The 27,747-nt window shown below is 39.3% G+C and overlaps 1 protein-coding gene across 8 annotated transcripts in view; it reads right to left on the reverse strand.

Annotated features, from left to right (window-relative positions):
• INPP4B (inositol polyphosphate-4-phosphatase type II B) overlaps nt 1-27,747 on the reverse strand; it is a 281,153-nt gene that overhangs the window by 182,296 nt on the left and 71,110 nt on the right. For all 8 annotated transcript variants that reach the window (XM_040063945.1, XM_040063946.2, XM_058420537.1 and 5 more), the window contains one exon: nt 2,149-2,233. In XM_040063945.1, coding sequence (XP_039919879.1) covers nt 2,149-2,233 — 85 coding nt within the window. The remainder of the gene's footprint in view (nt 1-2,148; nt 2,234-27,747) is intronic.

Raw genomic sequence — 27,747 nt, forward strand, 5'->3', positions numbered from 1 at the left:
GGTTCCAAATCAAAGCTTGCAGAATGAAGAAAATGTCCTTCTACCACCACAAGTTAAATCTCACAGCCTCCTTTGTTGGAGCTTCTGCTGTGCTGTGGCACAACTCTCCTCCATCACCTCCACAAGAAATCTGTCATTGTGAGCAGGTATGTCCTCCTATCCTGCTTTCATCTGAATCCTTCAGATGTCCCAGATACACATTCTGTAGCTTTTTTTGGCTCCCAGTAGCCGATGGATCTAATCTTGTGACAACACAACTAGCTTTTCATGGTCAAAGTCCCCTCTGATAAAAGGCCCCTCTTCCTAGTTCCTGAGTTTTGCTTTTCTCCCCCATTTTGTCTTCAGACTTTTATTTTATCCTATAGTACAGGATTATTTTACTTTTTTTAGTATTTTATCCTCATTCAGTACGCTGTAGTATATCATCTTCATTTGTCTTCAGTTTTCTTCTAATAGTTCATAATAGTCTGGCTTTCTTTTCCTATCCGACAAATCATCAGCCAGGTTGTCATCCTCGCTCTCCAGCATGGGAAAATTGCCAAGTCTGAAATACATTTCTCCTCCACCTGACTGCCTCTTCCTCTATCTTCTGTTTGGTCATGCCCTAGGTATTCATCATCATTTGCTGGCTCTGTTTACCTGGAGTTTTCCTCCCTGTTTCCTCTCTTCCCCATTAACGTGTTTTTAGAGGATGCACAGAATGCCACCCTTACCCCTGGGGCTCCGACTTAAACACCACCAACCTTCAAAACTTGGGTTTGGAAAGTCAGTCTCTCAGCTAGTTCCTAAATATACTGGCTTATTTCTTCCTCCACACATATTCACAGGCTCTTTTTTCCCCACAGGCAGCCTGAAGTGCCTACTCAGTACTCACTGCTCTCTGCGTCCCCAGCTTTTGGGCTTGAAGCCTGCCAGTGGCGCCGCCACAGAAACTGTCCTGTTTGCAGCTTCAAAGCTAACGGAGTCCTGTCAGCAATTACAGCTGTATTCTGGGCTCCCTCCAGCAGCACTGTGCTCAAGCATTGTGGAGTAAGTGCCAGAAGGGAACTGACACGACTGTATTTATACTCATAAAGTTGGGAATTCTGTGAATGAATTGGACTCATTAAGGGCGCAATTAGAAAGTCTCAATTTGAGAATCAATGGGAAACATTCAGCTCTTACAGTCAGGGACAGCAATGCTTCCAAACCCAGAAAGAAATGCTTTTTGATGCGGTGCCTCAACACCAGGCACAAAATATATGATTTTGTTCCATACAAAAGATGAAGGGTTTGAGCCATTCCCCAGAACACTACCCAGATAAGGATAAAATCCACAGAGAATACAATTCCAGTCTCAAACACGACCAACCACTACGAATCACTCCAGCGGGTGAGGACAAAAGTCAGCATAATTAATGCAACACCTTCTGAGAAGTGGGTTGGAGAGATTCTGGTGCATAAAAAAAGATGATAGGAATGTCTACTAAATGTAAATGTATCCATCGAGCCCACAAATGCAGCCTAACGTTTTTACCTCTGCTCTCAGACCATCACAGCTAACAGAAAATGGCAAACCGCTCTAAGAACTTCAAAACTCTGCAGTGGTATCAGAAAGAATCCATGTCATAAAAGATTTCTAACACAATGGCTATTTAAGTGGCTCCTGCAGAGAAAGCTGTCAGCACTTTCTCCAAACAAAATCTTTCCCCTAAAACAAGGATTCTGATTTATATGACATAGCTATTTTTTCTGCTGTTTTAAACAATTTTATGAATGAAGAATTGATAGGAGGTGAGAAAAACAGGAAGCTTGTCATTTAATAGGGATTTGGCAATGAGTAGTTATTGAGGAATAAGATGCATTGACTACGCATCAACATAAACCCCATACTGTACAAAATACCTGACAAAACAGAATCTCAAACTTCTATTTATTGTCAGAGGAAGACGATGACATGATGACTTTCACCTGATTTTAGGATTTTCTTTGTATCATGAATTCAGAGACCACCAGTATATAAATGCATGCATCAAACAGACAGCAGGATCTATTTTAGTTAAACTTCTAGCAAAGTTCCAGTGTCTGCGTGGCTGGGTTTTTGACTTTCATTTTTGTTGGCAGAAATAAAAGAGTCACACTGAACACACTGAGATATGTCTTACTTACTGGGAACTATTGAAACATCTGTTTTACTCCTGAATTCCGCTACCCAGCGACGCTCCAGGATTACCACTTCAGAGGCATCAGAACCCTGCAAAACAAAGATGGCAAGACATTAGGATTTGGAACCTGACTGGGAGAAGTCCTTCTGTTGGGCTGTTTGCAGCTGAAGTGACACGGAGATACAAAGACAACAAGCACAAAGTCACCAGGCAGATGGATAAAGGCGTTCTTTAATTACTGATCTGTGCCATCCTACTTCAGCTCAACGGGTTACGAAAGGAATGAACTGTAAGAAAAGACCCTGCTGGAAACTTCAAAAAGTAACTTCAGAAGGGTTTTTTCCAGACTTTCAGCATTCGAAAGTTTAGATGGCCCCTCATTCCTAAGCAAGTCAGGCAAGCCCAGCTCATTCAAACTTTCATATTTTCTCATATTTTCTAACAAGGCTGAATCCAATGTCAGATTCTATTCAAAGACTAGGATATTTTCAAGTGAACAAAATAACATGTAATTTCACAGAAGGCATTTCTCTTCGATTTTTATCTGAAAGGGATTTCTTTATCAGCACTCGAAACTTCGAATGTGGTCTCTGGCTGTGCAATTCAAATGCCATTAAGTGATACAGACCTATTGCTGAATGCAATAGGATACAAATTACCGCTATCATTTTTTGTGAGCGCTTTGCAGACAAGATGCACACTCTTCTGGTTAATAAGTCTGACTCATATTTCAGAAGAGTGAAGCTATCAATCACTCCCCCAGGATTAATATTTTTTTCCCTTAAAACTCTTTATTATCCATTTTTTATCCCTAACATCTGGTAACAAATAACCCTTAGAACATGCACCCATACACTCCCCTTCATTCCAAGTTCCCAAAATGAATGTCACAGAGCTCATTCTCTACTTCAGTGAGATTCTGCAAGGATTAATGCAAATACCTGTTTCAGCACTCCTTCCTCAGGTGGTACTTTATTCCAAGTGATCCTAAAGATGAAATATTTTTCATACTGTGCAGCAATTTTACCAAAAGCCTGAACTTTAGTTTCACATATCTGCCATTTAATGAATGATTTCATAAACCAGTTCATTTTTATAACACCTGCCTAATATGCACAAGTTTTCTCATCTACCCCTTTCTCTGTGTCTATGCTGCTTTTTTCGGCCTGCCAGAACCCGACTCAAACCTTTTGCCAAGGGTTTCACGTTAATTTTGAAGTGGATGTCTTGATGCTGCTTTTCTCACAAAATGACCTTTTACTTACGTGGTAATACACTGTCTTTCATCACCAAAACTGTGAAAATTCAATACAAGAAGACTTAAAGACTGACTACTAACAGAATACATTCACAAACATTTCAGAAAGTCTAAAAAGGATTTCCTTGAAAATTCTATATTTATTCTCTCTAACCTTTTACCACTTAGTAAATGAATACTCCAAACCCAGTTATTAAACACAAATCAACACCCAAAAGTAACAAAAGGTTAAAATAAAACAGATTTAAATTCATTTCTTTGAAAAATTATTCAGACTGGGCTGGTCTAAAAAGAACGTATTGTCATGGAGACAGAAAAACAGCCCATCTGATTGTTTAAAACAAAAAAAATAGAGGGAAAATATGAAAGCAGTGAAACTGCAGTGAGTTTTGATAGTAACCCAAGTGCTACGCTGAGAACTTTTTGTATTTATAGAATCCAGCAAGTCATTGGCAATACGTGGCAACCAAGCAGCAACTCTGAAGTGCTGTTGAGTGAGGCATTCTTTAAGGATCTCTCAGGTGTTCATGAGCAAGAGCTAAAGTCAGTTTGAGAAAATAGGCAACATTAGTCCAACAAAACAAACAGCAGCCTAATTAGGAAGAGTTGTCGACTGCAATGATCCTGGTAACTATTTTAATTCTTTAAATTTCAAAGCCCCATTAGGGTCTCCCAGATAACCCTCCCTTGAAAAGTAGATAATGCAGCCTCATTCTTTCAAGAGCTGGCAGTCTTTCAGGGGAGATATGAACAAAAGGAGTTTATTTTGGAACTTAATGAAAATCTGAGTCCATTTAGCACTCCGCTGTGACTACATTAAAAAAAAAAAAAATCAAATTACTCTGAACAGTTTTCCTCTTTCCATCCCTACAGAAAATCATTCCTCTGGTACATTCATGCTCCAAATATGAAAGACAGAAACATGAGAAGTCCCCAGACTTAACATTCCCTCCAAAACATGTAACTGTGGTAAGTGGGTATACGTCAGTAGGCAAAGAAAAGCAACTCCCTGTTACGTGGCTTTCAGGTGAGTCAGAGGCTTGGAAAGACAAGAGATGAGGAATCACAGCTTCCATGTATTTTCCTACAGTTGGCAAGTCTAAAGACTTGGTGTTTTGATTTGTTCGTGAATGACAAGTGTGTAATATAAATAAACTGGCAAGCAGGCAGCAGAAATAGCTTCCGAACAATTAACAAGAACCTGTCTCAGAGCAGTGTGTCTCACAACGCAGGTGATGTACAACAGTAACTGCAAACACAAGAGAGAAGAAGATGATTTCAGGCTCTCTGCATTTCAAGCCTGCAGATGCGGCAGCTCGAGAGCCTCTAGAGACAAGTTACTCCACTCTCTGCACCAGCAGAAGCTGGAATGAAGCAACGCTGCAGCTTCAAATGAGTATGAATGCTTCTCCAAGATCCAGAGTCCAGAACACTGAGCAGAGGATGTGCATTTGCTTCTTATGCAGGTGAGAGAGAACAAAAAGGAAAACAAGAAAAGGGATGAAAGAGCACAAGGCTGCCAGAAAACAAAGCACCTGTTGCTGCAAAGCATTTCCCATATCCTGACACATACCTGAAGAAAAATATCTTCAGAATTACTCTTATGGCAGACTTTTCACCATTCAGATGAGCTGTGCTATGGTCTGTCACAAAAAAGATAACCTGATAACCTACTTACAAATTAAAAATCAAAATTGTAATCAAGGAAACCATTACGCATATCTGATAAAGGATCAGCCTTGTTTTTCAGCACCTGAAGAGATCCAAAATTTCTCTTATTTTAGGTGTATAACATAAGCTTACCTGGACTAGCTGTTATCTTCTTTTTCTAGCTTTTATTTTATTAAAAGGGTACATTGTAATGATCTGGTCTTTTTGCATGGAAAATACAATCAAACTCAAATCTGCACCATTGTGTTAAGGTGTAATATATTAGGAGGGTATTACTACTGCCATTGGTATTATTCAATAATTGTTATAAAAACTTACCGAATCAATCCAAATGTGGAACAGCAACTGGACAAACTCTTACATCTTTCTCTAAGCACTGACGGAGTCAACAGGCACCCCAACACCAGGAAATTGTCTTAAAACAGTGATTTGAGGAGACAAATTGTTTCTAAACCAGAATAAAATATCTCAGCGAAACTGCCAAAGAAGAGTCCCCAGACATAGAAAATTAAAGCACCGAGAAACTTTTGAAGCTGTCAAAGAGAATATCACGTTTGAGCTATTTCTGCATTCCTATAGATCTGAGTTGATGTAGCATTGTGGGGGGGAAGAAGCGTGTCATAGTGAATTGATTTTACAATAGATTTGTTCCTGGAGGCGGGGCAGGGAACCTACTGGTAGGTATATCAAGTCAAGAACTCAGCTGACAGTTAAAATTAGAAGTGACATTCCAAGTAATTCCTTTGTGTTAAAACAGTAAGTAGGAAAGTAAAGCTATAGTGCTGTGGAAAGAACCAACACCACAGAAAGTAAAAACTCTTTTAATAAGATGTTATTTAAAGCCTCCCTCAGCTGGGCGGTGTGCGTGTGAATTGCACAGGTGATTTCTTTTAAAAGCATATATTCACGCATTGGCAATCATCCAATCAAAACCCTATAGACTAGGGATGCTACATACACCAAACCACTCGTGTTTTTTCACATCAGCTATTTTCCCCGGCACTGGCAAATGAGCTAATCAGACTGAGAGTAGCTCAACAATGCAGGCACGTGCACGGGTCACGCTTTTGACTACGCTATAAACACCACCACCCACATTTGCTATTTCGGTGTTAGCACAGATGATGTTCATGACTCCACAGATAAACTACAGCTTTCTTATAGATCCAACAAGAAAAGAAGGAACAGGGATTATAGGGTAACATCATTCACAAACAGAAAAGCTAATGATCTTAAATTTATTTCAATGTATTTCTACTGCAATATGTCCATTACTGAATAGAGTAAAAAAATTTTTCCAATTTTGAGATATTAATAAATAACTGCATGGCAATCACAAGCATATAATTTGCAGAATTAAAACCACCCCTTTAAATGCTAGCAAGCAGGATTCAACAGCCTGAAATATCCTTCAATATCGTATATTCTTCTGCTGGGTGTCTGATGAGGCGCCTCCATTACTCCAAGCAAGCTGTAACCGGGTAGTTCACTACAAGCACCTTTGCAAACTGTCAGCTCATCAAAGATGCTCAAATCATCTCTCACAAAGTGTGAGCTACCCACTGTGATTAAACCATCACGCAATGCTACCAGATCCCAACTTCAAGCCGACAGTATAATACCACTAATCTGCAGTCACTCTGCAAAATGTTGACTTGTGTCACTGAGTAAGTTCTGCAGAACACAAAACTACCTCTAATGGATCATTACCTCTAACAAAAGCGAACACATAACCAAAAGTAGTTTCCTTTTCAGTTTCAAAATGCATTAGTAATAATTATAATGTACAAACACACATTCTCTTTATTCATGCCCCACATTCACTCAGTTAATTATTGGAGCTTGAAAATATCTCCAATTACCCTTCCCACCAGAATTTAGTTATTCGCTATTTAGATACTAATTATTTAAATTTTTCAAAGATATATTCTGGTGCAAGACTCCAGTGATGTATCACAACAGATACCATGGATAATTTGGGGTTTTTTTAGCAGAAGTTCTCTCACTTTGTTCTACACTTTTAGCAGTTACATAAAACATGTGGTATTCATCTCTGCTGGGTTCCCTACACATTGCCTTTTTACATCAGAAATGTTGAGAAGCCCTGACCACAGCTTTGCCCAGAGAGAGGCTGCAGTAATCCTGGGAAATCTGGCATGTCTGAGCACGTGCATACCCCACATAAAACTGACACGCAATATTTCCAAGCAGAGGGCTGTATCAGACCAAAGACCCCTTTATTCTGCCTACAAGCGGCTCAGTGAAGTACCCAAGGAAAAGGGAAAGCAGGGCAACCACATGCAGTCCTCCTTCAGTTCTCCTCATTTTTCTCACGGGGATTCTCCTCAGATGCCTTTTCCATTCACTTACTCTCAATAACGCTCCTTGAGAGCACCTCACACTTTTTCCAACACTTGTCTACTTTTAGCATCTACAGTACATTATGGCAAGCAATTCCAGTATTTCCACTACCCATCCCATGAAAAACCACCTTCTTTTGTTTGTTTGCAATCCAGTTCCCCCAGCTTCATTTGATATCACAGTGGAGGAGGCAATAAACCATAAATCCCTATCTCCTCCTTCAAGCTGTAAATGTTTTTTCAGATTACTGTCAGAGACCACCTGGATCATCATCTGCTATCCACGCTGAAAAGTTTTTCTTCTCACTCTTGGTCCTGATAGCTCTAACAGCCCTTTCTCCAAAACTTTCCCAGCACCTCTATGTCCTGTAAAATGAGGGGAAAATAAATGTATGGTGGATCTCTAGAGACAGAGCTCTCTGCTTTGTTCTCTCCCTTCCCAACATCTCCTAAAACTGATTTTACTCTTTGACCACAACAGATCATCCATCTGACCTTTTACGAGAAATACAACTCTCTTCAGATCTCACGCTGGGACAGAAAAGCAGGAACAGGTGCAAAGCCCATCATTTTGACAGGAAACTTTATAATCTTTCTTCACGTGTAACTTCACATTTATGGATGTTGACTTTTATCTGCCACTTAATTGCTAATGGTTTAGACTTGCAAGGGCATTTTCTGATTACTCATACTTGGCACCCCATCTTGACTATCTAGCAAGTAACAGACTTTCTCACCTCACTGCCTACCTTCTTTTCACCATTTATGCAGATTTGACAGCACCAGGCTGTCACAGTTCCCAGACCTTACATTATATTCAACTAGTTATTCACCTAAGAGGAAGTCTAGCAATGTAATCATCAGCATTAGCTGCATCAGAAGGAGAGAAAAACTATATTGAAAGGCAAATGAAGAGCGCAGGTATATAAAGTGAATGAAAATAGTTGCTTATATAACTGTTGTCTGTGTGCTCTTGCAAGTGAAAGATGTTTCCGGGAGTCACACAGATCATTGACTTAAGTGATGCACAAACCGCATGTGCAATTATTCAAGCACATTTAAAGTATGAATATCGTAAATGACAACACAAACTGCAGCAAAATTTGGCATTTTAAAAATACTTCAAGAGGAGAGAAAAACAAGACCAAGCTGCATTCTACTTGTTGGCCTCCAACAAGCAATATGTTGTGTAAATTACCACCACAGCGAACTGTGCTTTATTCAAGACTGAGCTTCATGAACCACAGAACTCCAAAGAGACCCTCAAGATGGAATGCTTCATAACAAAATACCCTTTCCAACAATTCTTACATTTTCCCCCAAAGCGAAAAATTAGCCCAAAATTCACTACATGCTACCCACTTTTTGCACAACTTTAGGATAAAAAAATTGGAATAGAAACATTGCAAAAATTAAGTGGTCTGAATATTCTGAGTTATAAACTACCAATATATCTAGCTGTAAAGACAACTCCTTCTGCTTCCTTGGACTGCCCACAGTGATGTTCATTTGAAAGTGGGCTATGATTCTCCCCCACACAGCCCGTGAGCTTTAATCTCCTGCACAGTGCTTTTGGAAGAAGCAAACAGAGTATTTTTCAGGATGCTTAAGAATCATCTTGCTAAGAGATGGATGTGTGATTCGCTGTAGTCCCTAGGAGGATAAGAAGTTGCCCTAGCAGACCTGCAAATTGTCACCAGGCCCAACGTCACTAAACACCAACTTCTGAACAGAGAACCAAACAAGAGAAGTACTTGAATTCTTCTTGGGCTTCTTCATCTTAACTCCACCATTCCTCCTCCAGCACTCGCTTTTCCTTCCCTCTCTCTTTTGGAGCTAAAGATACGGTATCTCTCCAGGCCCCTTCCAAATGCAATGGGGCATAAGAAGACACGTCAGGGCAAGGCACGCTCTGCCTTTAATCTCCACATCTGTGCTCTTTGTAGGAGCAGCAGAATTAGGCCCCTAAAATACAGCAGAGACGTATAGAGGATATCATCTTTGAGGAAAAACAAAGCAAACAGCCTCAAACCACGGCCACAGATAGAAAGATGATTGGCTTTTTTATCTCCCAGAGAAATGTCTTCTCATATTCCCTTGCAACCAGTAAGTCACCGGACATAAAAGGCAGAGTGATCAATTCACGTGTGGGCACCCAGAGAAAAACCATCTAGGTATAAGCTCTCTCAGTTTAGAAAGCTTACATCACACTCTTTGAAAAAGAGAGATTGATTAGACTTCATCAATTTTAGTTTGAAAAATAAAAACATCTCCCTTCGCTGCTGATTAACAACATTATTTCAGACATCTTACTGACTTTCTGGTGTCCAGGATCATGTCTCGGGAACTCTCTCACGAATTAAAGCATTCACATGACAGACTGCAGGATTTTGGTGCTTGGGAATCAGGAGAAAAATGTAAGCAGCAAGACTAACGTTTAAGTTAAATATCAAAAGAAATGGTGAAATCTCGCAAATGATAAGCTTACCCCACTTTATCCTTTACAGGCAAATTTTTATAGAGATTTTAGAAAAACAAGTGCTTCAACCCCCAAAAAATAGCTGTTTCGCTTTACTAAACATCATACATTCCTGTTTTTGAGTATTTGTAACAACTGTAACTAAGCAAGAACAAATATTTAAGAAAAAAGCACATTCATGCAGACAATTGGTACAGGACAAAATCAGCCAGATGTCAGCAGGAGGACACTTCTCGTAAAACAGTTGTTTCATCTCTGAGCTCTCAGACCATCCTCAAGGGAAACTTCTCAAATATCTGAGCTTTGAAATGGAAGATGCAGTTTTACAAGGAACTAAGCTGACATAACAGCAAAAATTCATAACTCTGCTAGATACCAAATTACATCCAATGGGCCTTAAAATAAAAATTATGGGCCCCATATGATCTCTTCCCTCCACAGTCAATTCCTCACATTCCACCAGCTATAAACTATGACCCTTAGGAGGCAACTTTCTCATCTCCTCCCTCCACTGAGAACATCCTGTCTGCTCTTCTGTTTCTGAGACGGGAAAACGGATCTCTAACACTGAGAAACGGTCTTCAGCTCCTATCTAGCTTTGAGCGCTGATGTTTTGGTTTCAGATCTTAACAAAGGCATTTGTGATCAAGGATGCGTCGTGTCTCAGCTCCATCACCATAAACCCCACAGCCTCCAGCTACTGATCTTTATTGCGCTGCATCAGATACACCACCACGATCGTTGTTCAGAGCAACACGCACAAAAAGAAGAAAGGAGTAATGAGCCCACGGAAAAAAGTCTTAGGAAAGGCATTTTTAGCAGCTAGGAAAGAAAGATCAATAGGTGAATATATGCGAGCAAGGAAGGTGCCTACTTGTTTGACTGGGCACACCACTGCATGATTAAATTCAAACTACGTTTAGTGATTCAATGTGCAGTTCAAAAGAAGTTTCCAAAGGTGCCTAGCAAAGAGTAGCGCTGGGGCTTCTAACCTATTTAACAGAAAATCTTTTTTTAAATAACGATGAGTAAATACTTTAAAGCAAACTGCACTTAGACCTATTGCACCTTCTCTCTGTACATCTTTTCTTTCTACATTTTACAAAAATCAAAGAGTATTTAAAAAGGAAACCACAATATTCATTCCCAAACCGAAAACCCCAGGTATGCAATATCTATTTGAAGCCAGGAGCATGAAGAACAAAAGGGTCCAGCTGCAGAACCTACTACCAGTCTTCTGGATTCTCAAGTACTTAAGTATCACATTCTACATTCAAAGCAAAATTAATAGGGCCATTAAAAAGTTAGATTACTGAAACGTAGTTAATCCAGAAATTGTTGATTATGGCATCAATGGGGCCTAAACATTTCTTCATTTCCATATAAATTCTATTTTTATGTATTTCATTTGCCTCAAATATGGTGTAGATACTGAAGTCTACAGTACCACATGTTGGCTATAAACAGCAAGCATGAAATTGATTGTTAAATAAGTGGTAAGTGAAAAGCTATAAAATGTGCCTTAAAATACATATCCCTTCAAGAATACTAAGGTAATTTCACAGGCCATATTTGGCTACTATTTATGAAATGAATATCAGATTTTACAATCACCAAGATAGCTGACTCTATTTGCTTCAAAGTTTGTTCCAATATTCTATTATTAAAAAAAATGCTACACAATAAAGAAATCAGGCAAAGATAAAAATATTTTGAAATCTTTGCTATCTTCTAGAGAAACAGTATTGCTTCTCCCTCCAGTCCTGTCAGTGTCTTACTAAAATTCAAACCCCTAATTTCCAAACCAGACTACTTTGACAGAGAAAGAACCACATTTACATCACAACAAAAGCCAGAAAACCAAAATTTAAAAATGTATACATAAATAAACTACAAAAATAATTGTTGCATCTGTGCAAAGAACCACTTAGTACCGTATGAACTTGTGACAGCAAGCAAAGGAAAATAAAGAGGGAATTCTTTAAGAACAGGGCAAGCTCATAATCACGCTCTTCTGAAACACCTCCAAGCTTCTGCCAGGCCTGTTCAGGGACTTTTTTGAACAAATGGGCAATTGTGTTTAACAAATTTATATCAATTCCTTCAGCATAATGCATTTCCCAATGTATTCTTTTTTTTTTTTTTTTTTTTTTAATAATTTGCTCAATTGTTTCCTGAAATTACCCTAGCTTTTATTTTAAATAACATCCTACAAAAGGCATTCTTCTAGTTTGCTCCCACAGCAACCACAAAAGAAAACAAAATCCCCAGGAAAAAATTGTTTGAAAACACCTGGAAATATGCAGAAAGCACACAGATAAGTCTAGGGGAAGCAAAAGGACAATAGGGATCACTTCAGAGCTCTTGCAAAATTACATTAAGTCCTATTGTTTTCACCTCTGAGAATCTGAAGCTGGCAACAAAACACAAATTGAACTGTTGCAAAAATACTAGCCTAATTTTCAGAAGGTGTTTTAAGCCTGTGGCACTTTGGCTAAGTAATGCTGTGCAACCACGTCCGGAGAGACCACTCCTAGCAGACAAAAGCTCATCCTCCAGGAAAACATTCTGCTCAAGGTCCTCATGCACAGCCTCAAGAACCCATGCACTTGATGAATCCAAGCAGGAAGCTGCAATTTGCTGACAAAACTATATATGAGCAAACATCGAGTTAAAATTTATTGCATACTGTGCAGAGTTAGGTTAAACTTATCTCACCATAAATATGGACTGTGACAAATCACAAACACATTTGTTTCCTGAGGAAAAGAAACAAAGCAGCAATTTCAAAAATTTCAACATTTTAGTATTCAGTTTTGGGGTTAAGCTGTTGGTTCATACTGCACTTGGAGGGCTTTTGATAAAATACTCTAAGATCTCACTGGCAACAATGCGATTTTACTGCATGATCACGAGCAAGTTAAGGTTAAACAGCCTTTATCTCAGCCTTCTACATTTACCCTCTTCTTCAGTGATGAAAAAGCAGGCTACAGTTTCTGAAACAACTACGTGATACACTTAACTACAGCAATTAAGTTTCCCCAAAGATTTTTCAGCATAAAATTAAAACACATTCACGACTGTTATTAAAGGAAGAGTGCAGCTGAAAGCGCTGGATTAAAGATGATGAAGCTGTACAGCATTCTGGAAATGTCAATGTTTATTGCAACATAACAGCTTAGAAACCCTTTACAGAGCCAACTATAACCTTCATATGGGCTTCATATTCCAACTGGAAGCTGTAATTATAGGCCTAAAAAAACGAGAAGAAAAAACTAAGCCCTGGAGGTCGCAGTTTTAGCACCGTTCTCAAAAAGCAAATCAAAAACTTTCCAGGCTGCACTATAAATGACTAAGAGAAATTTCAGCCATAGTACCCCCTTCCCTAAAACCAAACACCAACTCCCCAAGAAAACCACATACAACCCCATCTTTCTTTATAGACATCAAAAGACACAGTAATCTCGTTTCAAAATCTGCTCCTATCTGTGTAGCGCTTTCCATTGTGTGCAAACCCCAGGACAGATGCCCACAAAACACTACAACCACGCGTGCAAAGCATCCCCCTGCACACAGGTACGAGTATAATGCTAACACGGCGTTACACGTTTGTTCCTGCGGTTTTAATGAGCTCTCCTGTGCCATGCTGCCAAATCCTTCCAGACAGACTTTTACGAGCAGTTTGCACACAGAGACACTCAGTGAGCAGCAAAGTGTATGTTCTCAATCTAAAATAAATCCAACGTTATTTCTCCTGCTTCCACTTACTAGTTTTATTTTCCGTCTAGAGCAAAACAGAAAAATGCTTCCCAAAAAAAAAAATTCCTTTTACAAACAATTCTCTCATTTAGCAGCCTCATCACTGCTCTGGCACTTAGCCACCCTCAAAAAGGCATTTATTGCTTCATACACCATCTCACTGTGAGTGCTGTGCCCTAAACATTGAATGAAGTATTAGATATTCCCCAGGAAACTGATCAAAATGACACAGCATAAAGGGCAACCAGCAATCTAGGGTATAATAAAATAACAGCACATTAAAGAATTAGTACAATATTTATACTCAGCTGCACAGAAACCCTGTGAAGCTACTTACAACATTGACTTCAGTACCCACTCCATCCATCATATTACCACTAATTTAAATGTCAAAGCAGCTAACAGTGACTTTTCAGTGTTACAGAGGGTGCCTGTTTATCATGCCGAGGTGCTGCACTCACATTTGGTAAGGTGTGAGGAGAACCCACCAGCTGAACGTTTCAAAGTAACACACGAGATTAATGAAACCATTTTGTTTTGTCACTTCTACCCCAGCTACACCTCAGGACACTGTGAGCTGGCAGACAACCTGGTAAAATTATATGGTTGACACAGTAAGATCACTCCATGAGCATTTTCAGTTCTCTCGGTCAAACACCACTAAATCCCCACCAGCCAGGGCTCAGAGATGAACGACCTCATATCTGGGTTGTCAGGGGACCAAAGGAATACAATGCCCAGCTGGTCCTGGATTTCTGCTCATAGTGGGAATAAAAGCCATTTCCTACTCCTTTGGAATTTTGAGGAAAAACCCACATTTTTGCCCTTTACTGGAAGCCCTACAGACTTCCTCCAAATTCCTGTTTTAGGGGAGCCCGCAGTTACCAGCTCTCCCTACTCATTGAGTACATCAGGCTTGGAGCCCTGTTTCTCCAGGTCTTCACAGGCCACGGGTCCTGGCCCCTCCTGCCTTCACCTTTCCAGAGTCTGAGGCAAAAAGGAGACTAAAGCTGTGCAGCGTTGATTTTATCAATTTAGTCCCCAGCTCAAAAAACTTCATAGGAAGCGACAGCTTCCACTAAGTTAATTCTTGTCTTTATCACATTGCTATGGACTTCAATCCAAACTAAACCCAAACTAGACAACGATATTTGACATTCGGTAAAAACTTCTAAAATTGAAAAAAGGAGCTATCTGTAATTCCATTCGGATGCTCTCATCTCTAACTACCTTCCTCCTGCAGGAGACTCGCGCTCATTGCCTGGAGCAAGCAAAAGAAAGGCTTGGCAGCCACCCGAGTCTCGTCTTCTTGCACAAAGCCAGCTCGGCATCGCTCTGCTCATGTGCACAGCAAGACTGTCTCGACACACGAGACCTGGGACAGGGATCCTGAGCAGAGATGTTCATGAAGAGGGGGTGAAGGAATGGACACAAGAGCCTTAAGGAAAAAGCTCAGCAAGTATTTCAATGTACAGAAGATTCTTAAAAGATCAGACTGCGGGCGTCATTTCCAGAGACAGTGAAGAACTTCTGGAGGGCTTCTTTGTTTCATTTTTCTAATACCAATAAACCAAAGAAGTGAAACCAAAATTAGGACTTGAAGCTGTCTTAAGCTGGTAGCTGTAATTACTCTCCTCTAAGGACCCAATATAAATGCAGTAATTTCTGAGGAAAAGGGAATGAAATTAGGCTCGTTCCAACTAATCTTTCTTACAATTGCCAGGGATATGCGCCATCAGTCTTCGTTAATTCTTTACCACAGAACTCCTCTTCGGGTAAGTTTCTCACACAAGTCCTTAAGTAAAAGAGAATCGGCTTTCCAGAACATCTCGTCCGTGTCAATATATTAAAGATGAGAACTACAGCTACCATTTAACCTTTTTCGCTGCGAATAAATTGAAACACGCGGAGCGCTTCCTCAAACGCTGCTAGAATTTAATTCGGGCAGCTGGCTAGGAATGTTAAGCAGCAGTATCGCATCCACAAGTTTACACACACAGTCGAAATTTTCAAGGCTGACTCTTTCATGCTCTTCCATCAATAGGAACAGCATTGGTATGTCAGCTCTGAAAAAGCAAACCACTGGAACCACGTGTGCTCATAGGAAACACGCATGCCATAAATGCCCACTTCCACCCTCTTCTTTTTTTTTTTAATGAGCACTTAAATGGGAAATTTGCTTTTGGGAGAAAAAGCAACATTTTTATGCCAAGGTCAATGTGTTCTTTTCATCACAGCTGCTGAGCTCAGACCACAGCCACTCTAGAAGTAACACAGCAGAAAAGTCTTCAACAGAAGATCAGAATTCTTCCCATTAAGACATTCCTTATATCCATTTTTTAGGTAAATGTAAATAAACTTTTCAATAGCCATATTAATGTAGCAAAATGTCTTGTTTTTACTTGGATACCTAAAATAGTATTTTTTTTGTACACAAACCTGTTAAAAAGTATCTCTTTCTGGTACATCCTGGCTATACCACAATAATTATCCCAATGTGTTGATTTAGGGTAAATTTTGGGAAGAAACTTTTGAATGGTTTTTGGGGAGAAAGTAAATTTGAATGGTTCTTCTTTCAATTGGTTTGGGGAAAAACATTTTTAGAGAAAAGTAAAAAAAAAAAAAACCCATTTATTTAATAAGCAAAGTGTTTATAAGTATAAAAAATGAATAATATGAAATAAAACCTTTTGCTGCTATGAAGAAAGATGATAAAACTGAGACAGTTTTTTGTTGCAGGTTTAGTTTGGTTTGTTTAGGTTTTTATTAGATTTTTTTGGAAAAAAGTTTAGTTAGAAAATGCTTTGGTGGGTTGTAGCTGTGAGATTTGGGGATTTTTTAGGGTTTTCTAGTTTCAGATGGGTTTAAAGAGCTCTAAGAAAAAAGGAAAAAATAGTTTAGGGATTTTTTTTGCTTTAGTTAGTTAAAAACTAATTAAAAGTAAAGGAGATTTTTGTTTTGCTGTTTATTTGTGCTGTAGATGACAAAGCTTAGGAGTGGAATGCAGAGGAATAAGTATAGTTTTTGTAAACAAATTGTGTTTTGTTTTCTCTTACTTTCCGTGTTTAGAACTAGTTTTAAAGGTGTAGACCTTAACGTATAGCACAAACAGAACACATAATTGGGGCTGTAAGGTAATAGATAATAGTAGTGATAGATAGTAAACAGTGATATTTAGACATGGTTTTCACTTAATTACTTTTTTTGAGGTATATGTTGTGCTGTTTTATTTTTTGTATTATTTACTATGTGTAACTTCGGTTTTGAGTAAAGATAACTTTACAGATGGGTTTTTACGTATCTGGCACAGCAGTGCTTGATGGCAAAGCTACTTTATTTAAGGTACAATATTTTATAACTTTTTTTTTTCGATTTGTGCACAGGCCAGATGGGGCTCTTGAGGGGTGAGTGTGTTTTGCTGATCACTCTTTGGCTTTCTAGCTTGCAGATTATTTTGTGGGTGGGAATTATTTCTTTTGTACTGCTGCTGTTCCCCCTTCAGGAGTCTTACTGTAGATGGGTTTTCTGATAGCCTAGCTAAGGTGTTTAATTGCTTCATGCTCTCCGTTTTTACAGCTGCTGTGTTGAATGCTTACTTGAGGTTTTTTGGGTCTTTGTAATACTTATTTTGGAGGAAGTTTATGCTTAAAATGCATGGGGACTTTGGGGGTGGTTTTTTACTTTTTTTTAGTTAGGTTTATATTAGTTTTTACTAAAGTAAAACCTTGTGACGTTCTCATCACACTATTAATAGAAATCAATTCTGCCTTTATGTCTTGATGGGATTAATATGTGTCGTGTACTGGTGTTAACTAAGGCTTTGTTTTTGTGATTTTGATGTGCTAAGTGAATGAATTTACAAAGTCTAAAAAACATGGGTTTTTAGCCTCTACTTGGTTAGAGGCAGGCCCCTCTAAGCCTGGTTATTTTTATTCCCCTCTGTGTAAGTGGAGGTGTTTCATTTATGGTGGAACTTTTGTTTTAGTCTTGTTGTCTTTTAAGCACCCATCATATGCTAGAGTAGTAGATTTTTTTTCTTTTATTATTATTAACCAGTAGTAGATGGAGTTTTTATAATTTTGTAGGAAGGACTAGAGCTCAGCTCACGGGATGCCCCCTTTTTTTCTTATTTGGGGGATGTTTACATTTAATACTAGAACTTTTGATCTGTACTGCAGAGGGGTTTTTTAAATTTTTTTCTGAGTTTTTTGTGATTTTTTTTTTAAGTCTTGTTTTTTAATTTTTCTGTATTTTTTTAGGGGTGCAATTCTCATGTGTTGGACTCTGCATGGTATCTGTATATGCTGAAGGTTTTTTGCTATATTAAGTAGGGTCTCATTTTTGTTATCTTGTTTTATTTAGTATTCCAACAAAACATAACAGACAATTAGGGATACAAGCATCACAAAGTCACCCCAGGACACCCAGATAATTTCATCCCAAATTATTACAGTTCTTGTGTCAATTTCAAGCTTCTTGTAACAGCTTTTGAATAGATATTATCTGAAATTGAACTTTATACTTTGATTCCACTACATTATTTTTAGTGGGGTTTTTTTGCCTTTTTTAATGGAATGTCTAAAACTTTTTTTTTTTTTTTTTTAAATGCAGCAGCCCAAAAAAGAGTTTCACACAGTTTATCCTCAGGCACCACCATCCATCATGTCTTTAGATCTTTTAGCAGCTGAACTCTATCAGAGACAATGGCAAAGGCAAACCTGAGTCCAGAATGCCAATGATGTCAATGGAGTTTTTGCACTGTAAGATGCTCCAGCCATATGTTCTTAAGTAGATGATACCTCAGTCTCACATTTTAGCTCAAAGTTAACAGAAAAGCCAAAAAGTTTTGAAAATTAGTAAGTTTTACACATTTCTACAAACCCAAGTTGCAGACATCAAGTAACGTTAATCCAACACCGTGCTAGGTGAAGGTAGAGAGGCTAGATTAAAGATTGATCTGTCCTGGCCTATTTATTTTCCTTTTTTCATTTTCTGAAAACCATACAATATTATTCAGGGAATGTATTGAAATTTTATTGCCATTATCACTAAGACAGTTTTTCCACTGTGGTAAACAGAAACACGGAAGGGCTTCCACCTTCACTGGAAGGTGACACAAAGGCAGAGGGATACAGGAGCACATAAAGCACAGTAGAGGGACCAAGAAGTCTCCCAGACATTTGCAACTCTTATCACAATTCAGTGATAAGAGTTCCTGTGGAGAGATGCACATGGAGGCCACAAGGAAAGGAAGCACAAGAGAAGAGAATGAGCCTGTTTTCATGGCAGTTCTCCCCAGCGCTTCTCACTAGTGGAATGGCTGTGGCATCCTCCTCTCCCCGGGCTGCTACCAAACACAGCTCACTTGTAGCCCCAGAAAGCAGCAGCAATCCTCAGGGTTCGCATATTCCTTAGCAACACCTGCTACTGCAACAGCCTGTCTTAGTGGCAGTGCCACCTGCATTTGACCCTGACAAGTGTCAAATGCAGCAAGCTGGAAAATGTCCACAATCCTGCACATTCATCTATGAGATATTTAATTTGGGCTCCCTTTAGTAATCAGGGATAATAGATAACTACTTGCCCCACGCAGCCTTGATGCAGAATGTATCTCTTTCCATCCTGCCAATTGTGAAAGTATCAAAATTATTTGAAAAGGTAATCTTAAAGTACAGTAGGTGTGAAACGTCATTTCTATGGCAAGCTTATCATTAAAACATACACCTAGCCACACCTACGAGTTAAAATGAAAGCATATCTTATGTAAACATAAGAGTGAAATATAAGAGTTATGGACATGTCCTAACGTGTGCACGCACTCCAGACCTTCAGCTGAAATAATGCAGTGTGAGAAAGAACAACATCCCTCCAGCACTCTGTAACTACTTAAATCTGCTCTAAGGTAGCCCTACAACCAGCACCATCAGCACAACTAATGAGGCAGCAAACAGCAGGATTTCATCCCAGCAGCACCACTTTCCAAGGAAAAAGTACACGGAGCCACACCCTTGCTGGCAGAGGAGGACAAAAAACACAGCTTGAGACAAACGCCTTCAGCGCGTTCCTGACTCAGGGTCTTCTCTCCTTCTAAAGCTGCAAGCAGCACAGTGGCTTTACAGAGAGCCGGATTAACGAAGATCCTGGGTTGCCATTGCAGCCACTATCCAGGGGGCCACACAAAGAGCACAGGGGTTAAACAGCCTCTTTGAGGTACCCCAGGTTTCCAGCACAGACAGGACTTGGCACAGCGCCTGAAGACAGGCTGTCGTGCCCAGGCAACTGCAGGCAGCTGTGCTGGGCTCCTTCCAGCTGCTCCGGGCTCTGCACAAATGCCACTGCTGATAAACCTTCTGAGAGCCGTGCCAAGCAGTATTTAACTCCAAGAGGTCACCCATTACTAATTCTTTGGGTATACCAGAATTTTAGCCTTAAAAGAAGCAATACTGGCTCTATAAGCCCCTCGCTTTGGGCATAATGGCTGTGAGTTACTACATGGATATAATTACAGCATCTTCATTTTGCCAGGAAAAAGGGCTGTGTTTTACAGAGCAATTGCATTGTGAAATCACCTTTCTACAGCACATAAACTGAAACAAACTGTGCCTAAAACTCAAGGCTTAAGTTACTAAAATTGTCACCGCTGTCACGGCTGTAATATGTAAAACAGTTTTGCTAGTTTGCAAAAGCCATAAAAAGACAGTGTGGTTCTGAAAGATTATTTATTACGGGTTACACAATAGCACAAGAAGACAGTACGAAAACAGAGCAACAGTTGTGTGCTAACATCTCCCATAAGTTTCATTTACCAATAAAATGTTGCCAGCAATAAAAAAATCTGAGTCACAGATCAAATACAGAATTTTTCTGCTGTAAAGAAGTTATCAAAGACCAATCAGGCAAAAAGTGAAAAGATAAATAAAAGGTCCCACTTGGCATTTCCACTCTGGGTTGAATACCCTGATATGACTTGGCAAGTAGAGGAAAGTTCTGTCATATTGAGATCACTGCTTCTGCATCACTGGATACAAACTCCTGTTAAGCCTTTAGGCTCCCTCCATTCTAGGTGTTAATTTTGACCCAGTTCTGGCCTCATTAAATACAAATCCCCAAACATCCTCTTTTGCATAAAAAACCTAAGTAATCACATATAAGGTGAACAAGAAGTAAGCTCACTCTCATTTTTAGATTAGTGAGCAATCAGGCTACATTTCAGTACCACATGGTGACAGACAATTCTAGGATAAGTCTCTTTTTCCCATTCCTGCTCCTTTATGTTGTGCAAACAGGCTGCAGAGGAACAAAAGGCTGGAAACCCAACCAAAAAATATTATTTATATTCCCTGTTCATTTTATTGGTTTGCTCACATCTCTTAGGAATGTCCATTTTTTAAAGTGAAAACATAAGCTCAAACCCATGAATTTTTCAGCAGAGAATAAACAAGAAATTGATTCCTTAATCAAAAGCACTGTACAGACACAAAGCAAGTAGGATTTTCAATTTAGGCCATATCAGAACTTTAATTCTTCATTTCCTGACTTCTTTCCCAATAAAATTTCAATTTGACATTCCATTTAAATGTGTCCTTTCAACTTAGATATGACAGGCTTTAAATTTATGTATTGCATGTTCAGTAAATATCAAAATAGCCTATTAAAAGGTCATCATCAATTAACTGATGCCCTTGAAGCAGTTAGAGCAAATTTTTCTGTGCAAACAGAATTTAAAAAAAAATAACTAGCACAAAGTAAACAAAACAGAAGCCCGTGACTAGACAAAACCCCTTGCCCGATATCCTGTACTCCTGGCTGGAATAAGCACCATCTCTAAATTCCCCATAGCTGCCAGCATATTCTGAATATACAATGCAGTCACAGCTGTTTTAGTGACATTGGACCTTGCAGAAAAAGTACTTCTTAATCCTGGCGGCTGTGAGAAGTTGTAAATCCAAGGAACATCTGCCTCACTGCTACCTGAACGCATACAGAGCTTCATTTTGGTGCACGGAGATGCGAGCCTGCAATCTGCTTTTGGCTTCACCTGTTTTTCACCAGGAAATAATCACCATATTAACATTGTGAGTTCCCTAAAGATTTATTGTGAGTTCCCTAAAGATTTACACAAAACAACAATTAATTTCACGAGAACACATGCCAGCTCTAAACTTGGTGATCACAGGGCCCCACTACCCTGCACTGGTAAGACTGGTTGAGATTGGGAGACATCCAGACATGTCTGATTAAAGATAAAGGTCATTCTTAGCAGTGGAGCTAAATCCCAGATAGTGCATTCAAATGCCACCTACAGCAGTGAAGGGCTTAGGTTTTATAAGAGACTAAAAACCATTTTCCACGCAATATTTGGAATGACAACTCTCCAGACCCTTCAAGAGTAACTGTGCTTTGCTCATGTTTAGAAACTCCCTACAGTACAGAAACCCAAATTCTGTCATTGTTAGAGAAAAAGCCATAATGCATTTTATTTCACTTAATCTTTAGGTGATAGAATAAAACCTTGCATGTTCAAATGAAAAAAACAAAAAAACCACACTTTGAATGGTGCAATCAATAGCTAGCACTCCAATCCAAGCTCAGCCCCAAAGGTAACTATAACCTCATTTTAGTTTACAGATTGCCTCTGGGACTTGAGCCCATGCTGCTGCCGCTGATATCCAAAAATGAAGAGGCAGCTTGAGATAGTGGAACTGCAGCAAACAGAAAGCAGAGTCTTATTCAAGCAGTTAGAAAAATAATTCCGGTTATCCTGTTATTTAATGAGGAGGGCTACTGATTTTATTAACACCCTTTACCACTAGGAAGGAGTCAAGTAAATGCCCCGAGCAAAATACTTCAGCAACAAGGCTCCACTTAAGCAGTTTGAGATGGTGCCTTTTTATTATTATTTTCATCATACCTAAGGGTTTTCTTCTTAAACACTTGACAAGTTCAGCCCTTGAGAAAGCAATCACTGCAGGCAATAGACTCACCAGGGCTCAGGTTAGGCCAGCAGTTAGTGACACCAGGTGAAAAGATGTGCCAGAGCTCATTCAAACAGGTTGTGAAACAAGTACAGCTGTGAGGACAGCAGAACCCAGCTCTGCCTGCAAACAGAGCCGTCTCCAGGTATTTCCAACAAAGCCCCTGCTCGTGTGCTAGCAGTTGTGTCCCACCCAGCAAATGCACTGCTCTAAGGCTGCAAATATAGAAGAGCAGCCAGCTGCAAGCTCATCAAGCAGCTTGTGTCTTGCAGGATATGCAGCTTGCATAAAGCCATCAGCTCTGAGACTGTCAGGTTTCAGTGATACCCACTCGCTGTACTACCAGTTCTCCTAACAACTGGCTTAGGACATCACAGATCAGCCTTTCTTCAGTATCCCTAAAAGCTAATTCATTTTCCATCTAGACTAACAGCTGTCTCCCCCCTCCACCTGAGAAAACTCTACCTACAATATAAAATACTTTCACTGTAAGCTAAGGATGTGAGGAATGAAAACAAGTCCTTCTGCTTGCTCAAAGCAGAATCACTGTCACTGCTCTAGAGGGATCCAAGTGATATCCCACAATGAAGAGGAGTTCTGCTTCTAGAGACACTTGGACCAAAAAAAGGATTAAATTCTAGAGGAGGCTTTTAAAACACCTAAGAACTTGAAAGCCAGGGAGCAGGAGCTGTTTGAGAAATTGAGATGAGACATTCCATTCTTTCTTCTTTTTAATTATTATTTTGATAGGTTCACAAGAGGGAAAAAGCGTTCACGTACAGCTCAAGGTCACAGCAGAAAGCAAGATTTAGGAAAACAGTGTCTCTTTTTAGAATTCAAAAAACAATAATTATTTTTAAAATCCAGCTGATGCTTTCAAAAGAAGAATAAACTTTATTTCAATTGATAATTGACATAACTCCTTTCCAGCTCAAAGCAACAAAGGCCTGATCTTCCCACAAAATGGGCTGCTTTCACATAAGTGGGGGAAGTCTGTCTCTGCAAGCCACTGTCAATTTTACATAACCTATTAAAGTTTTGCATGACGGTTTGATGATATTTTTGCAAACATCGCAAGCCTCAAAAATGAATGGAGCCCACCTACAAAGAGGGCACTCCAAATTACAGCATATTTGACAATAATACCCCACGCAGCACACAGGAAGGCAAAACAGAATGAACTGCAGGTGTCTCATTAGTTGATAAATTTAGTTCAGCACCACTGTAAATATTCCCACCCTCCTCAGGCAGGGAACCACACAAAACTGAGGATGCTCCTGGTTCTGAAGGACAAGTGTGTTCATGACAGTTCACCTTAACTCCTGAGAGTTTAATAAAAAGAGAAAATCCTTTCCCAGTTGCAGTGTGACCTCAGCCAACGTGTAGCACATGGTGGTAATGCTACTAACAAACCAGCCCTGAAAACAAGCCTGAAAATACAAAGTACTATGGCCGGCTTTTGCAAATAAGCATCTAATGTTTCCCTGTGTCCCAGTTTAACAACACAATAAGATACTTTCGTGCTCAGTACAGTATCAACTGAGAGGCATCTCTAAAGTATATCCTATAATCCTGAGCAAAACATGGGAAGCCAGCCAATGTGGATTCTGTCTTCCAGGAAGTACAACATTTTCAAACTAACGTGAAATTTGGGAGAAAAATATATGTGTGTATATATATGCTTAAGTCCTGCAATTCAAAGTTAATAGAAGCTAATCCTAAAACAAACTGACTGTGAATATATACCTATAGACATTCAATCCTAAGGTCTGCTCTGCCTAGTCGTCTTTTGGAGAGGCATAGACAATTTGTTCCAGCATTCTGTGTTACAACACTCTACTTTCCAAAGCAGAACTTCAGAGACATTAGTGCAAACAGCAGCCAGGACTCAAGTAATCAAAGCATTTTTAACAAAAGCAATTGAGATATGTATCAATTATATATACAATCCATATGTCTAGAACACAAGAAAGTTAACCTTGTGCCCTACCAATAACAAATATAGTCATCATATAATGCTACTTTAATGTTTTGGGGTTTGGTTTTTTTCCCCTCTTCTGGCAGCTTTATCAGGTAAAATGCTGTTTACATGGCTTGGGTATCCCAGTTTGAAGTCCAATACACATCTGCAAAAACTGGTGCGAAGGGCTATTCACCCATCGTTGTAAACTACTTCCAGGTCCTTCTTCAGCTGAAAATACTGTGAGATTACCTAGTAGCACTTTTTAGGATGGGACAGCTGCAGAATAACTGTTCAGCTAGTTTTGTGCAAGTCAATACAAGAAGTTTTCTGTGATGCGCAGCCAAATCTCTTCATGCAGAAGAATGTCACGAAGAACAGAACAGACATTAAAATAATATCCATCATTTTAAGAAATGGATAATCTCTAGATAGGCCTACACAACTCAGAGAAGCTGCACTGATCTGGGACTCCACTGCAGCCAGAGATTAACATATTAAATATTTAATCCAACAAATAGCTAGCAAATCCATCTAGAAGCATATCAAAATCACGCATTCCTTATGCAAGCATTAATATAGCCTATCAATTAATTTAAATTCAACTTGAACAGGAAAACAACTGAGACACACACAGAGTAAAAGTACTGTTCTAGGGTTTTTTCCTGAATCAGAAGAAGGGTGCACACTGAAGTAGGTGAACAGTGAAGTTGTCTTGCTGCTCATCTCAAAACCAAACAAAAAATGAAAAACAAACAAACAAACTCAAACTGTTGTAATGTTGTCCTGTTAATAAAAAACTATCAATTTCTGCACAGTCAGCCACAGAAGTCCTGGACAAGATGTGTATGAAATCCCTAAATAATCAAACACTGGAAACTCGCCCTAATTCTGCCACTAGCTTGCTGTGACACCGTGGCTACCGAGCTCCCTACATAATTTGACGCGGTTGTTATTCCATTGCACGGGGTGCAGAAAGTCAGGCAATCCAACTCTAGCCAAGTGGCTCCATTACTGCTAGAGCCTTGGAAAGCGTTTCCTACATTCTCTGCTCTCACAGGCAGCGCTGGATCACAGGGATTTCCTAAGCAGACCACTGCTGTTCGTATAGGGAGAGACCTGCTTACATGTCCTTAATCCTTTGCTGGCCCCATTTGGTGAAAAGAGCTGGAAAAGATCTACCAAACAATCCAAGAACTCAGCACTGAGAGATCAAACAAATGGCTCTTCCCACCACTCTGGTCACCATGTTACTTCTAATAAAGAAAAGCATGTTCCTAGCATTAACAGTGACATCACAAGTCACCACTTCTACTATGTCCCACCTGCCTTTGCTGTCCTCTGCTGTAAATGTGTGATCTGCACATTTTTATTTCATTTCAGATTAAAATCTCACCTTTACAGAGGACCTTACCTCTTAAGATACAAAGATAATAGTGACACTTGCAAAGTTTTCAGCTCTGAAGTGAAGAAAGTGACAGACTTAAGAGATTTATTTCATTCACAGCCATAAGTGAGCTAACACAGAATAAAAGTGGCAACACAGCTTCCAACACAACAAGCTGAGGAAAAAGTTCAGCAGAAATTAAAGAGATAAGGTGTGCGGACCAGAAATAAAATGACACCCAGCTTGAATACAAGTAGGAAAACATGCCTGTGGGAAGAGAGCCTAAAATATAAGTGTATCTGGTGAGAACTATTGCTTAAATATTATGAATAATGGCAAGAATTCAAGTACAAGTATTAAATGAGCTGTACTATTATGGAAGCTGAATGATTTGTGTGATAGGTGAGCAGGACATTTATCACTCTTCTGGACTGTGACAGTGCTGAAGCTTTCCTTTCATGCCCCTTAAAGCAGCTCTCTGCCTTAGAGAAATCATTTTCAACCATCCATACAGTGTTTGGTTTTATTCCTTTTACTGCTTTCCTGCTATTAAATGGGATCTTTTCACTTTGTCTCCTCTTCTCTTGGCCCAAAATCTACTGTTCTTTCCTTTCTCTTAAAGGATCATCAGCCCATCAGAGCTGAGATGGAACTGCTTCAAAAAACCACCGGGACACTCACTAAGACAAAAACAAAGGAGAAGTAAACAGAACATCCACGAATGAACTGCAGATGATTAGCCAGTGACTCACAGGGTGACAATCAGACAAAAAAGCCAAATTCAAACAATTTGAAAGAAAAATGAGGATGTTTTGAAGTGTTTGAACTTTATGACCATACATATTCCTTGGGAAGAAAAAAAAGAGTATTTCAATTACAGTCAAGTTCTTCACATTGAAACACTACAGAAATTACCTGAAAACTACATCTAAAATGCCCTAAGGTATACTTAAACTTATTTTTTTTCATCCTTTTTCATACAGAAAATTTTAAATTACATTAAGAGTATGTTCACCACCTATATGATGGATTTTAGTTTATTCTTTAAAGATCTTTTTATACTCAAAAAACTCCCTATAAGTCTGAAAGGTACTTGAAATGCAGCAACACTGAACTATAAAGTGGACTAAAGTCTCCACATTAGTCATAATATCATTAAGCATTTCTTGCCACACCAAGCAAATTTCCTTTTCTAAAGGCGTAATTGGAAAATCAGCCCTAAGTTCTGGGTGAGCAGCAACCCCCCTCCAAAACTGGAAAATAATCAGATCCTTTGGAATATACAGCATGGAACTTCAAAAAATCCAATGAAAGGTAAATTACTTGTGCTAAAACCTGCTCGGCACACGTACAGAAGAATCCAAACGTCGCCGTGGAGTTGGAGACAGGGATGCGACATACCCAAATATTAAGAACGAAAAACTAATAAGGAAAGAATGTATTTGACTGGAAGGCTCAAGTGTTGCAATTCTCATTTTAAAAAGATTTCTGCATTCAAAGTGCTAACTGATGAGGGGGATTGCTCCAGCAGCTGGTACAGTTCAGAGTACAGTTCCAAAACCTTCAAATTCCTGGTGCCATGCCACTGCTGTCACATTGTAATATAAGAGCCAGCTTTGCAGTAAGTATCACTTTAAAAACCATAAAACTTTTGAAAACTACAAATGATAAAGAGGACTGACCGCAGATAAACAAATTATCCAGAAATCTTCACGTTTTTCAAGACCGCATCTCTTGCCCCAGCCCCAGGTTTT

This window comes from Hirundo rustica, chromosome 5, assembly GCF_015227805.2.
Source record: "Hirundo rustica isolate bHirRus1 chromosome 5, bHirRus1.pri.v3, whole genome shotgun sequence".
Lineage (NCBI taxonomy): Eukaryota > Metazoa > Chordata > Aves > Passeriformes > Hirundinidae > Hirundo > Hirundo rustica.